This window comes from Lolium perenne, chromosome 1, assembly GCF_019359855.2.
Source record: "Lolium perenne isolate Kyuss_39 chromosome 1, Kyuss_2.0, whole genome shotgun sequence".
Lineage (NCBI taxonomy): Eukaryota > Viridiplantae > Streptophyta > Magnoliopsida > Poales > Poaceae > Lolium > Lolium perenne.
This window is the reverse complement of record NC_067244.2, coordinates 29,307,471-29,319,589: the sequence shown is the minus strand read 5'-3', so window position 1 is coordinate 29,319,589 and position 12,119 is coordinate 29,307,471. Positions and strand designations below refer to the sequence as shown.

General features: G+C 53.0%; 1 protein-coding gene across 1 annotated transcript; it reads right to left on the bottom strand.

The window, feature by feature from the left end:
- Positions 1–672: 672 nt before the first annotated feature.
- On the bottom strand, positions 673–11,813 carry LOC127345172 (jasmonate-induced oxygenase 1). The gene is made up of 3 exons (XM_051371611.2): positions 11,190–11,813; positions 10,770–11,106; positions 673–1,155 (listed from the first exon to the last, which is right to left on the bottom strand). Exons 1-3 carry the CDS (start codon positions 11,690–11,692, stop codon positions 901–903), a joined length of 1,095 nt encoding a protein of 364 aa, XP_051227571.1. The 5' UTR covers positions 11,693–11,813; the 3' UTR covers positions 673–900.
- Positions 11,814–12,119: the final 306 nt, after the last annotated feature.

Sequence of the window (12,119 nt, the reverse complement as noted above, 5' to 3'; positions counted from 1 at the left end):
AGGTGGAGGATGGAGGCTGGGGCCGCGCCGTTGGGGAGGGAGGTTGGCCGTCTCGCCGTCTATGGGATGGCCTGCGGCGGCGCGCTAGGTGGGTGGCTGGCCGGGGCAGGACGCCGGAGGCGGGGAAGGCAGCCACGGGGGAGGCGGGCGTGGTGGTGGATAGGATAAGGCAGGAAGTTCTGCGGGAGTGGCTGCGGGGTGCGGCTAGGTAGTTTTTGGGCTGCCTCGGTCGGTTCTTTCGGGTGGGTTTCGGTCGGGATAAGAAGGTAAGCGGGAATAGGGGTTCGAGAATAGCTATTCTAGAACCCCTCTTAAGGGGGGTTCGAGAATAGTTCAGCTCTATATATATATATATAAGCGAAAAGACCGTGAATTTAAGAAAACAACTTTTTGTAGAACCCATCCTTTGCTATTTGCATTCTAGAGTGAGAACTAAGCTAGTGCTCAGTACACTTCTACAACCTTAGATTTGCATCGTGATTCGTGCTCTTGAGTTGCAAGTGAGGTTTCAACTACAAAAAATGCCTCCAAACCGTTAAATTTACTTTGTGATCCGTGATAATAGTGAATTGGAACATAGATTGTAACGGACATTGGATGACGTCATTTTATTGAGAACTAAGTTAGTTCTTAGTAGACTGACAATCAGTCACCCGGATTTTTTTTTTCTCATGCAGCAAAATCACCAGATTGTTATGCTTTTTTCGGCGATGAATACGAGATTATTAGTTAACTGTACATGGCGCTGATGATCATGTGACACATTTCCATGAAGACACCATGCGTCTTCTAACCAGTTACAACATCTCATTCTCATCTCCTCGCTTATTCATTTTTATTTCTACTAGGTAGACCAAGAGAACTTGAGATGATCCTTAATCATTTCATTGAGGATCATCATCAGTGTCGGTCCGCCTTGAGCGACTCGACCTGGCTCTTCCCTTGGGGCCCCTTCCTTCGGATGTAGAGCCTGTACTCGTCGAAGGTCATGGGCTTGTACAACGGTGGCCTCTCCGGCGGGGAGACGAGCTCCGCCATGGGCGCCAGCGGCAGGTCGCTCCTGGGGTTGTAGAAGGTCGCGATCGACAGCCGCTCGGCGCCGGCGTTGGCCATCACGCGGTGCTCCACGCTCCGGTACGTCGCGTTTGTCAGCGCCTGTATATATGTATTCAGCATATTAGCTTTGTCAGCTCCCGAAAGCAGTGGACACGTGGTCTCCTGTTTTTCTTCCCTAAAATTACACCGTTTCATAAATAATTACTACAACAATAGTATAAATAGTCTAGAAAGTAATAAATCATATATAGGTACTTGAACTACAACAGAAATTAGTGCGAGCCGAAGGCGCGGCGCTGTATTTACGCCTACATCTCCGAAGTCAGAGGAATATTGTAGCAGTAAAACTTATTGTAATATTTAGACGAAAAGTTTTCATATCAAGATCTCAAATAATTTATACCAAAGTAACAACAATCACTAATGATAACAACCGTAGATTAGAGCATCTCCAGTCGTGTCCCCCAAAGCGTCCCCTAAACCGCGCCAGATTGATCGTTTGGGGGACGTGTTTTGTTCGTGCCGCCTTTGGAGGACATCGCTCCCCAGCCGCGTGCCCAAACGCCGCCCCCAAACATGTTTTTAAAGCTTTTTTAACACAGAATCATTTATCATAGGAATAAATATGTTTTTAGAGATAATTTTCAAACTAAAATACAACAAACAATAAAACAACTAAACAAATGTAAAATAGGGCTAGATCAAGGTGCCGCGGCATTTCCTTTGATCCTCCACAAATGCTCAACGAGATCAGCTTGAAGTTGATCATGAACATTGCTGTCACGGATTTCTGCGTGCATGGCGAGGAAATCAGCAAAATCTGCCGGCAACTCATGATCAACCTCCGCAAGAGGGCCCTCACACTCATAGGGACTAACATGTGTCATGGCGTGATTCTTGCGGTCATCCTCGATGATCATGTTGTTGCATGATCACACAAGCCTGCATCAACTCCCACATTTGGTCGTGAGACCAGCTTAGAGCAGGGTACCGGACAATAGCAAATTATGCTTGAAGAACACCAAATGTCCGCTCGACATCCTTCCTGCAAGCCTCCTGTCGCGTAGCAAAGTGGGAATTCTTGAGACCTGATGGATTCGAGATTGCTTTGACAAAAGTGGCCCATTTTAGATATATACCATCGGCTAGATAATAGTCTTTGGTATATTGGTGGCCATTGACCTCATAGTTGCATGGTGGAGCATGCCCTTCCACTAGTCTGCTGAACACCGTAGACTGCTGCAGCAAGTTGATATCATTGTGTGATCCCGCCATGCCAAAAAAAAGAATGCCAAATCCACATGTCATAATCTGCCACAGCTTCAAGCATCACATTGCAATATCCATGACGGCATTTGTATATACCTTGCCAACCAAACGGGCAGTTCTTCCATGACCAGTGCATGCAATTGATGCTTCCAAGCATTTCAGGAAATCCTCTGGCAGCATTTTATGCCATGATCCTTGCATTCTCTTTCTCAGTTGGCCCTCTCAAGTAGTATTTGTCAAACTTTCCCAACACAGCTAGGCAAAACTTGTACATGCACTCAATGGCAGTAGACTCACTCATGCGAAGGTAGTCGTCATGTGTATCGGTATGTGCTCCATATGCAAGCATCCTCATGGCGGCGATGCACTTCTGAATCGACGAGAACCCGACAACGCCTACAGCGTCGAGCTTGAGCTTGAAGTAGGGGTCGAACTCTCGAACGCCTTGGAGGATATTCATGAACAGACCCTTGCTCATCCTGTACCGGCGCCGAAAATTGTCTTCATGTGTTGCACCATCTGGAAAGTAGTCGTTGTGCAGCATGGTATGCCCCTCCATCCTCTGTCGGGGCTTGGACTTCTTTCTCCCCGGCCTTGATCCTCCGCGGCGCGAGCTCTTCCTGTTCTCTGCTTCAGCGTCAACCATGTCCTGGAGGGACGCGATGATCAGCAAATGCTCCCGGAGGTCGTCGTCGAAGGCTTGCTCGTCCTCCAGTAGCAGGGCAAGCATCTCATCGTCGCTATCCATGTCTAAAAGCAAAATCAATGGTTAAAATTGCGCCGAGGCAGACGACACAACGAACAGAGGCCAATCGCGCCTACCTGGCAAGTCGTCGAGCACCTTGTGTGCGCGGAGGTGGGGCGGATTTGACGCCGCGTTCAGGGCCGTGACGGCGAAGCGGCGGCGGAACGACCGGCGGGAGCGCCAGCCGCGACGACGGTGCTGACTCTCCGAAGATCAGACGCCGAAACGGCCGGCAAATCCAGCGGCGGCGGAGGGGTGGGAGGCGCGGGAAGGAAGGAGCGACGCGAAAAAAAGACGCGAATCAACGGTTTATGCAAATACTCGCCGACACGTGGAAGCCCGCCTCGCTTTTCGTTGTGTCCGGCGTGCTCGGAGCGTCCCCTGTGAGACGGGAATGGGCTCGGGGCATCGGACACTGTATCGGGACGCGCCGGACAAAAAACGCGTTTGAGAAGCGCGGCTGAAAATATTTTTTTTATCTGGTGCGCTTCAAATAACTTTGGTGACGCTTTAGGGGACGCGACTGAAAATGCTCTTAGAAGAGACTCGCCTCTAACCAAGTCAACAAAACATACCTGGTGAGAAAACCGAGATGACTTTTGACGATCACCTCTGTCAACAGGTGGTCCCGTGACAAGTGATGACTGTGCCGCGAGAGGATCGTTCAGATCTCCGTGCGAGCGTACAAAGGAACAGGAAACTGCGTCCTTGTTTGAGCTAGTTGATTTTTCGACGAACCAGCGGGCACGCGAGAAACGTGCAGTTTCCTCGTGTGGTAACGAAATTGTACAGGGCGCACTACATGGGCGGTGGCATCCTGCTGCACCAGCATAGCAGAATATCGCAGGATCGGACAGCGAGGCTGCCTGGACCATAAGCTAGCTAGTGCCCAGTGATCAATGGTCAGATCTGTAGAGTCAAAATGACACGTGCATTTCATTTTACGGTTTTACCGCACCAGTTGGCGGGACGATGGGTGGTGAATTTATTCCAAAATTTTGAAATTGCAAGCTTTGGAAATTCTGAAATCTTCCGAATGAGTTATACCAAATGCCCATTAAAGAGTTCCGAGAAACCATGCAAGATGGTCTTGTTGAAATTCATCTTCTGTAAGGGCGTCTCCAACGCGGACACCCAAACCCAAAAACGGACGCTGGATTGGTCCGTTTGGGTAAAACCAGCTCCCAACGCGCGGACCCATATTAAAAACGGACAGCTGCTACGTCCGAAACGATGCAAAGCCAGACCAAATTTGCGTGGCTTTTGGGGCGAGCCGGACAAGCGTGGGCGTGCTTTTCCATCCGCACATGTTCGTTCGTGGCCCATTTGGCAGTGACAGAAAAAAGGCCCCAACAACTTCTCTCCCCTCTGCGTTCTCTATTTGCTTTTTGCCATGGAAGTATCCATGGCTGCCCGCCGGAGTTGAGCTCGCTCGGCCAGGTTTCGCCGTCGCCCTCGCCTGGAGGTCCTCAACGCCGCCGCGTCCTTTTTTTTTTTAATCCCCGCTGGAAGTCGCCGGAGCCGAAATGGACATCGTGCCGCCGGACTCGATGCCGACGAGCCCGCCATGGCCGAGCCACGGCCGCGCCGCCCTGCCCTCCATGGCCAAGACACGCCCGCGTCGCCCGCCAAGCCGTCCTGCCCGCGCGGGGGCTCGCCTCGCCGGGGCCGCGCCGTCTGGCCCCGCGCCCCTAGCGCCGCCCGACACGCCGTCACGGCCGCGCGGAGGCTCGCCTCGCCAGGGCTGCGCTGGGCTTGTCGCCTGGCCCCCGCCGCGCGGAGGCTTGCCTCACCAGGACCAAGCGAAGCGCGAGAGCGGCTGCGGCGGGCGCCGCCACGGCGCGCGAGGGCGAAACCGGGGGCTGCCGGCGCGGCTTGGGCGTGGACGGGGCCGACCTCGAGATGACGAGCGCCGTGGTGGCCGGGGCGGAGGCGCAGCTGGCCGGGAGATGGCTCGGCGGCCCGCGCGGCCCTCGCACAGTCGTAGCCTCGCGCCGCCCCGCCACCGTAGCGCCGCCCCATGCCTCGCCGCATGCGCCGCCAGGAGCTCGAACTCGCCGAGGGAGGGCGAGCGCGGGGACGGCGTATGCGCGTGTGGCTGCTCGATGCCGAGGTCCTGGAGCGCGGCGCACGTCGGCCTCTTCGTCTTCCGCGGTGGGAGGTGGAACAGGGCGCGCACGGCGGCCTCCTCCGGCGACGGGGCCGGCACTGCGGCCTCCTCCGGCAACGGGGCCGGCACTGCGGCCTCCTCCGGCGTTGGCTACAAAGTAGTACTACTAGAGAATTTTTACCATGAAAAAAAGAGAAAGAAATAGGAGATGCTGTCTGGGTCACACGGTTGGGGAGTAAAATGGGTCACGACCGTCCGTGCGCGTCCGCGTGTCCGGAGGCTGACCCAAACGACCCAAACTGGACAGCTCAGCGCGTCCGTTTGGGTCGTAGCGTTGGAGATGCCCTAAGGGCATGTACAATGATAGAGAAGGCACACCTTCTCTTAGCTATGCACATCATCTAGAGAGGACATTAACGATAACGTGTACAATGCATCGTCTATTTGTGTTATCTCTTGCAATTAATGAGAATCAATTAATTTTGGTAGGAAAATAGGCTGCTAAGGGCATCTCCAACCGCGTGACCCAAACCGCGCCCGCGCGTCCGTTTGGGTCGAGCCGGACAAAAACGCGGCCCAGCGCGCGGACCTATCCCTAAAACGGATGGCCGCAGCGTCCGGGACGACCCAAACCCGGCCCAAATCTGGGACGAGTTTGCGTGGCCGCGGACGCCGGATGCTGGTCGCTCGCGTCCTCCCTTGTCCGCCCCTGGCCCGCCTGTCTGTCTCCCAAAACACAAACCCCTCGCACACATCTCCCGGCGCTCCGCCGCCAGCCAAGGACCGGCGATTTGGGAGAGGCGTCGACGCCGGCCACCGTCGTCGACACCCGGCAAGCGGGGCGGAAGCATAGGTCGCGGCCCCGCGGTGCTTTCGCCGCGTCGTAGCAGAGTCGGAGGACGCCGTCGCCGTCGCCGCTGTCCTCCCACTGTCGCGAGACCTCCCGCCGTTCGCAGCTGCGCCGTTGCCGCCGGAGGTGAGCTCTCGTGCACCGTGTTTGCAGACCGCAAGTCGGCCGAGACGGCCATGGCCAGCAGGTCCCTACGGACGCACCGGATGCCCTCCGCGTGCGACGTGTTCGATGAAATGGGCATACTAAAATTTGTCCCTTTTCATCTGTAGATCATGGTGGACAGCGACGACGACTACTTCTTCAAGAACTTCATCGACACGTCGTCCGACGAGGACTCGGACGACGAATTTTTCACGGATGCTGCGCTGATCATCCACGATCACATTGTCTCGCAGATCCCCGTGCATCGGGGGTCTTTGCCGGGGCGCGCCGCCGCCTTGGACCGCAAAAGAGAACGCGGCCACGACCAGCTCTTCACCGATTACTTCCGCCCCAAGGCATTGTACACGCCGGCCATGTTTCGCCGTCGTTTTCGGATGTCCAGACCGTTGTTCCGCCGGATAATGGATGGCGTCAAGCTCTACGACGACTACTTCCACGCGAAAGTGGATGCAATTGGCAAGGTAGGCCTCTCTTCGTACCAGAAATGCACGGCATCGATTAGGATGCTTGCATATGGCGTTGCCGGTGATTTCGTAGATGAGTACACGCGCATGAGTGAGTCTACCGGATTGGAAGCGATGTACAGGTTTTGCAGAGCTGTGATCGGTTCGTTCGGAGAACAGTACCTCCGGCAACCTACTGCAGAGGACACAGCTCGTCTGTTGTCAATCAACGCTTCCAGGGGGTTTCCTGGGATGCTTGGCATCATAGACTGCATGCACTGGGAGTGGAAGAACTGCCCCTTTGGTTGGCAGGGGGCATACAGTGGCCATTCTGAGGGGTGCACAGTCATTCTTGAAGTTGTTGCTTCACAGGATACATGGATTTGGCACTCATTCTTCGGAATGGCTGGCTCGCACAATGACATCAGTGTGCTTCAGCGCTCTCCGGTGTTTGATAGGCTAGCGTACGGTCAGTCCCCTGATGTGGATTTTGAGATCAATGGCCACCACTACACCAAGGGGTACTACCTTGCTGATGGTATCTATCCACCTTGGGCTACACTCGTGAAGACAATCCAAAAACCCAACTCAGTGCAGGAGGCAAGGTTTGCCAAAGAGCAGGAGGCAGCCCGGAAAGATGTCGAGCGGGCGTTTGGCATCCTCCAAGCTCGTTGGGCTATCGTCAGACACCCTGCCAGAGCATGGGATGTGCAAACTCTGTGGGAGGTGATGACCGCATGTGTAATCATGCATAACATGATTGTTGAGGTAGAGCGGGATGATTCACTCTATGATAATGACTGGGAGGGCCAGGGAGAGTTGGTTACTCCTCAACGTGGCCCGGCATCATTCCAGGAAGTTCTTCGTGCACACCATGAAATTCGAGATCTAGCTGTACACAACCAACTGCAGGCAGATTTGATCGAGCACGTCTGGCAGCATGTAGGCAACAATGCTGCAAACAATGATGATGAAGGAAATCCGGAAGACTAGATCATTTGTATCGTTTTTTCAATTTTTTTTCAATAATACTTTATCCTTCATTACGTGGACAATGTAATGTGTAATAATTTTTGAGCATTTGAATTATTTTATATATTTTCTACAAATTATTTTGTGTTTTTATAGTGGATTTACAAGAAAAAGTACTGTACGGGGCCGCGATCCAAACCTGCCGCGTTGGGCGCAGGGCGCGACCCAAACGGACGCGCGGACGCAGGGCTCCGTCCGCGCGTCCGCTCGGCTACCCAAACGGCCCAAAACGGACGGCCCAGCGCGTCCGTTTGGGTCACGCGGTTGGAGATGCCCTAAGGGAAGACATGTGGTACAATGGAGCAAATTGTCTTCTCTTATTTTCTAAGGGATCATTCCTTAGCTAAGGGAAGGCAACCTTCTCTTTCTCTATTCTATCTTCTCCAACTCAGCAAATATCTTACGCGGCGACTCTAAGGGAAAGCTGACATCATTCCATTGTATAAAGAGGGAGAAAATAATATGTGGCCCAACAGCATTATCGGGGCTACAGGGAATTATATGGACGGACCGGCTCAAAGGAAATGGCACTAGTTTGCTAAAACAGTGAGCTAGGCTATCAATTTGTAGGCTGTTGACTGTTGAGTAAAAAACATGGGCGGGCCATGGCCAAGTTTTGCCCCTGTGTAGCTCTGTCAGTGCCCACATCTATCTCACGTATGCACAATGATTGAAAGTGTAAATCAGGACTTTGTTTTGGTCCTGTTTCTTTAGCACCACCACGTATATAAGAAACGGTTTGGCTATATCTCAGTCAACTGAGATTTTTTAAAGTCTAAATCATTTATAAAAAAATACGTTGAGTAGCACTTTTTTGCTAAAAAGGTGTAATTGCACTTCTCTGTAAAAAATGTGCAATTGGATTAAGTTGCACTTTTTTTTAAACTGTAATTGCACTTTTCTGAGATGATTGATGAGACATAGACACATCTTATAAGAAATATCAGACGTTCTTCTAGGTATGACGACTAGAGCGAACACACAACCCCAGCTACCGATGCTAAGAAAGCGGTGGTAAAGAGAAGCGAAGACCATCTCCACCGCCGGCCACCAGGAGGGTTGTGCCGTTGCTCCTGGGCTCCAACCTGCAGCTTGTCTTATCCAACCATTACCATGCCATCAGATTGCTCACGGTCATCACCATAGGCTGATGGCTATCCCCCAATGACATCTACTAATTCAGGTCGACGTTCATTCTTACTCGACCTAGAGAGGTGCTCTAACGATGAGATTAGGTTCTAATGTTGTTGTTTCCCCAATCATGATTTTTTTTTGAGTGTTCCTAATCATGCATTAAATCCAACAGGTTCTAGTTAGCTAGCTAGAATCGTAGGGCTCAGATGGGTAACCAGAATGGTTGTACGAAGTGTCGCTGATTTGATCATGCGCGAGGTGTGGTGTGACCACGCTATGTAGCACGTGCGCAATTAGACCGACCGACCACGACCGCTGTACCACCGCCGAAGCACGAGGCAGGTTGCAGAAGCACGCGATTCCGTTGCATGCTGGAACAGATCAATGCGAGACGTACGTACGTACATGGACCAGCCTAGAAAAGATGGTCCACACCCGGTCGGTCGGTCGGTCGGTCCGGCTGTTCCCGTTTCTCAGAAAATATGGAACTAAACAGTGTAAAGTTTGTGCAATTAAATGGATGAGAAGCAGGAAAAACTGCAGGGATCGGTGCAGTACGTACGTACGTACGTAACGCTGCTCACATCACATGACTGCACGTTGTTGTATGCTTAATCAGGCATGTCATCCGGGTACGTACCCTTCGTCGCATGCATATGCCGTGCTGACTCCGCCTCGTGGCTGCGTGTACTCTTTTCCCTCTCGGAGCAATCAACCCATTCAATCGGCCCGATCACAGAACGTATACGTTGTCGCGTCTGCTTTTTTTTCCTTTTCCATTAGTAACCGAAATTTTTATTGAGCGTACGTTACGATTCTAGCGCGGCGGGTGACGCGACGTAGATGACGATCCGACGCGTCCTGTTTATCTACACCTAGCTAGCTGACGTTGTTATCGATCGATCGGAACGGCTATCTCCTGCTACGTACGTCGCGCGCGTGTGTCCTTTCTACATCTACATACATCTCTAGCTACATGTGTTTGCGCACGAAAAGCACGTGCAGCTTCATAGCTTTGCAACGCGACGTACGTACGTACGCAACAAGTTGGCCCCGGAAACGTATTAGCTAGCTAGCTACGTCCCCAATGACACGTACGTACCCCTAGCTGATCATGGAGACGATTTAATTATTTCCAATTCACTTGACTGAAATTCAACTTATACCTAGCTAAAGTTGAGTCTCAAATAATTTGAAACAAAGGCAGTACTAGCTAAGAAGAACAGAGAAATGCAAGATTCAGCTCTAGCACTTGCACGTACATATGCACATTTTAGGAGGGAAAAGTGGGGCATGAAAAAATATAGTAGTAGCATATTTTTTAATTAACTGCCAAGTATTGTACATGATATGACTATAAACTAGCTATAGATAACATGACATCTTTCTTATAACCAACCATCAGTTTCAGCCCGCCCAGAGAAAATAAATTAATTTAGAAGGGAGGAGTAGGTGTGTCGATATTTCCGTTTCAGCACGAACGGCAGGATATATTCCGTTTCGGCACGACGTACAGGATATATATGGAGTACGTATGATGATGGGAACAAAAAGCACGTGCTGAAATGGACGCATTGTACTGAACCTACTAGTGCGGTTTTCGTGACCTAGCTAGACTTGTGCACACAGTAGCCATGTACAGTACCAGACGTGGACGCCATATTTCTTTTCGCCGACTCAACAACAACACAAAAGCGGCATCGTACATTTAGCTCTCGTATGTATCAGTTGATCGATCGGGGCAAATATCGTGCAGTGCATAGCTACCACGTACGCTCTAATGGCGACGTCCGAAAGCAAGGGCTCGTGGCAACCACACGAAACTAGACCGGTAAATCGCTCACAAACAAAATATTTTCCGTTGGGAAAGTAAGAAAAGTACAAATGAAAAGGGCATGCAAGTGTGCAACATGCTGGTGCTGAACTGATAACTGGTACGCATGTGTGCTGGTTTGGTTTTGTTACCTGGATCTGATCCCCGACGTTGACGATGAACGCGTCGGCGACGGGGTCGACGGTCACCCACTCGCCGCCGTGCCCGCGCACCTGGAGGCCCCGCACGCGCTCGTCGGCCAGGAGCACCGTCATGCCGCCGGGGTCCGAGTGCGACGACAGACCCAGCGTCAGCTCCGGCTGCGGGCACCGCGGATAGTAGTTCACCCGCACGCACACCCCGGCGCCTTCCTCGCCGCCGAACTCCTCCTGCAGACGTCCTTCACCGACGCCCAGCCCGGACGACATCGCCGCCAGCAGCCGCCCGCACAGCGCCGCCACCTCCCTCCCGTACTCCTCCGTCGCATCCCTGGCCAAAACACAACGGAGGTTTTTGTTACACTTACTTGCACCGAATGGCATGGCTCTCTCTGCTTCGTGTGTAACTGTTACCGGAGGTCGGGAGGGAGGACGGGCCACTTGTCGGCGGCGGAGAGCACGCTGGGCGGGCGGAGGTGGAGGAAGTAGTAGTCGCCCCAGTCCAGCACGGCGCCGCGCTCCACGCCAAGCCGGCTGCCGTACCCCTCGTACGTCGCCGGCGAGTTCGCGTGCCGCTGCTTCAGCTCCAGCGGGAGGCCGAAGAAGCCGCGCCACGCGGCGCGCGCGCGCCGGAGGAGGTCGAGCGGCACGCCGTGGTTCACCGCCTGGAAGAAGCCCCACTCGCGGCAAGCCTCCGACACCGCCCGCCGCGCGTCGGGCGACGACAGGTCCACCACCGGTATCACGCCGTTGCTGTTGGTGGTGGATGACGCCGAGGCCGCGGACGAGGAGCAGTCGGACGGCGAAGGGCGGTCGTGCTCCGGCTTGACGTAGCGGTCCGGGATGGTGGCGGCGCCGCTCTCGGACAGAGACTGCACCCGCACCACCGGCTCCGGCCACGCTGCGGAATCCTCCATGGCTGGTCTGGCTGGCTCCGGCCACAAGATCGATTGGTGCCGCAATGCCGCTTGGCGCTCTTCTACTGTTGATTTATATAGGAAGATCGATCGGCCAGCGGTTTGGCTGCTTGTCCCTCAGCGGTTGCGGTGAGCATTTATATTCCAGCTAGAGCTCATCTTTGGGCTGCACCTGCGATCATTAGTGCTTAATCCGATCATTTAGTACAGTACAACTCATCTTTGGGCTGCACCTGCGATCAATTAGTGCTTAATCCGCTCAGCACTGTTTATGTACAAGGTTGAAGAAGATCCAGATGCAACACCACACTTGTTTTATTCATCTAGCCATGACACTTATACAAGCGTAGGGTACACATGCACAAACGTGGGGTGAGGCAACCACTGCATTGACCCCTGAGCCATTGACCGAGTACAAATGCTAACA

What these genes read in the sequence shown, in the direction of transcription:
- LOC127345172 (XM_051371611.2), bottom strand. Translation starts at nt 11,692, where the DNA reads ATGGAGGATTCCGCAGCGTGGCCGGAGCCGGTGGTGCGGGTGCAGTCT. An exon ending in GTCCTCCCTCCCGACCTCCG is followed by an intron (nt 11,107 to 11,189) that starts GTAACAGTTACA and finishes TGTTTTGGCCAG; the next exon opens with GGATGCGACGGAGGAGTACG. An exon ending in ACGTCGGGGATCAGATCCAG is followed by an intron (nt 1,156 to 10,769) that starts GTAACAAAACCA and finishes ACATATATACAG; the next exon opens with GCGCTGACAAACGCGACGTA.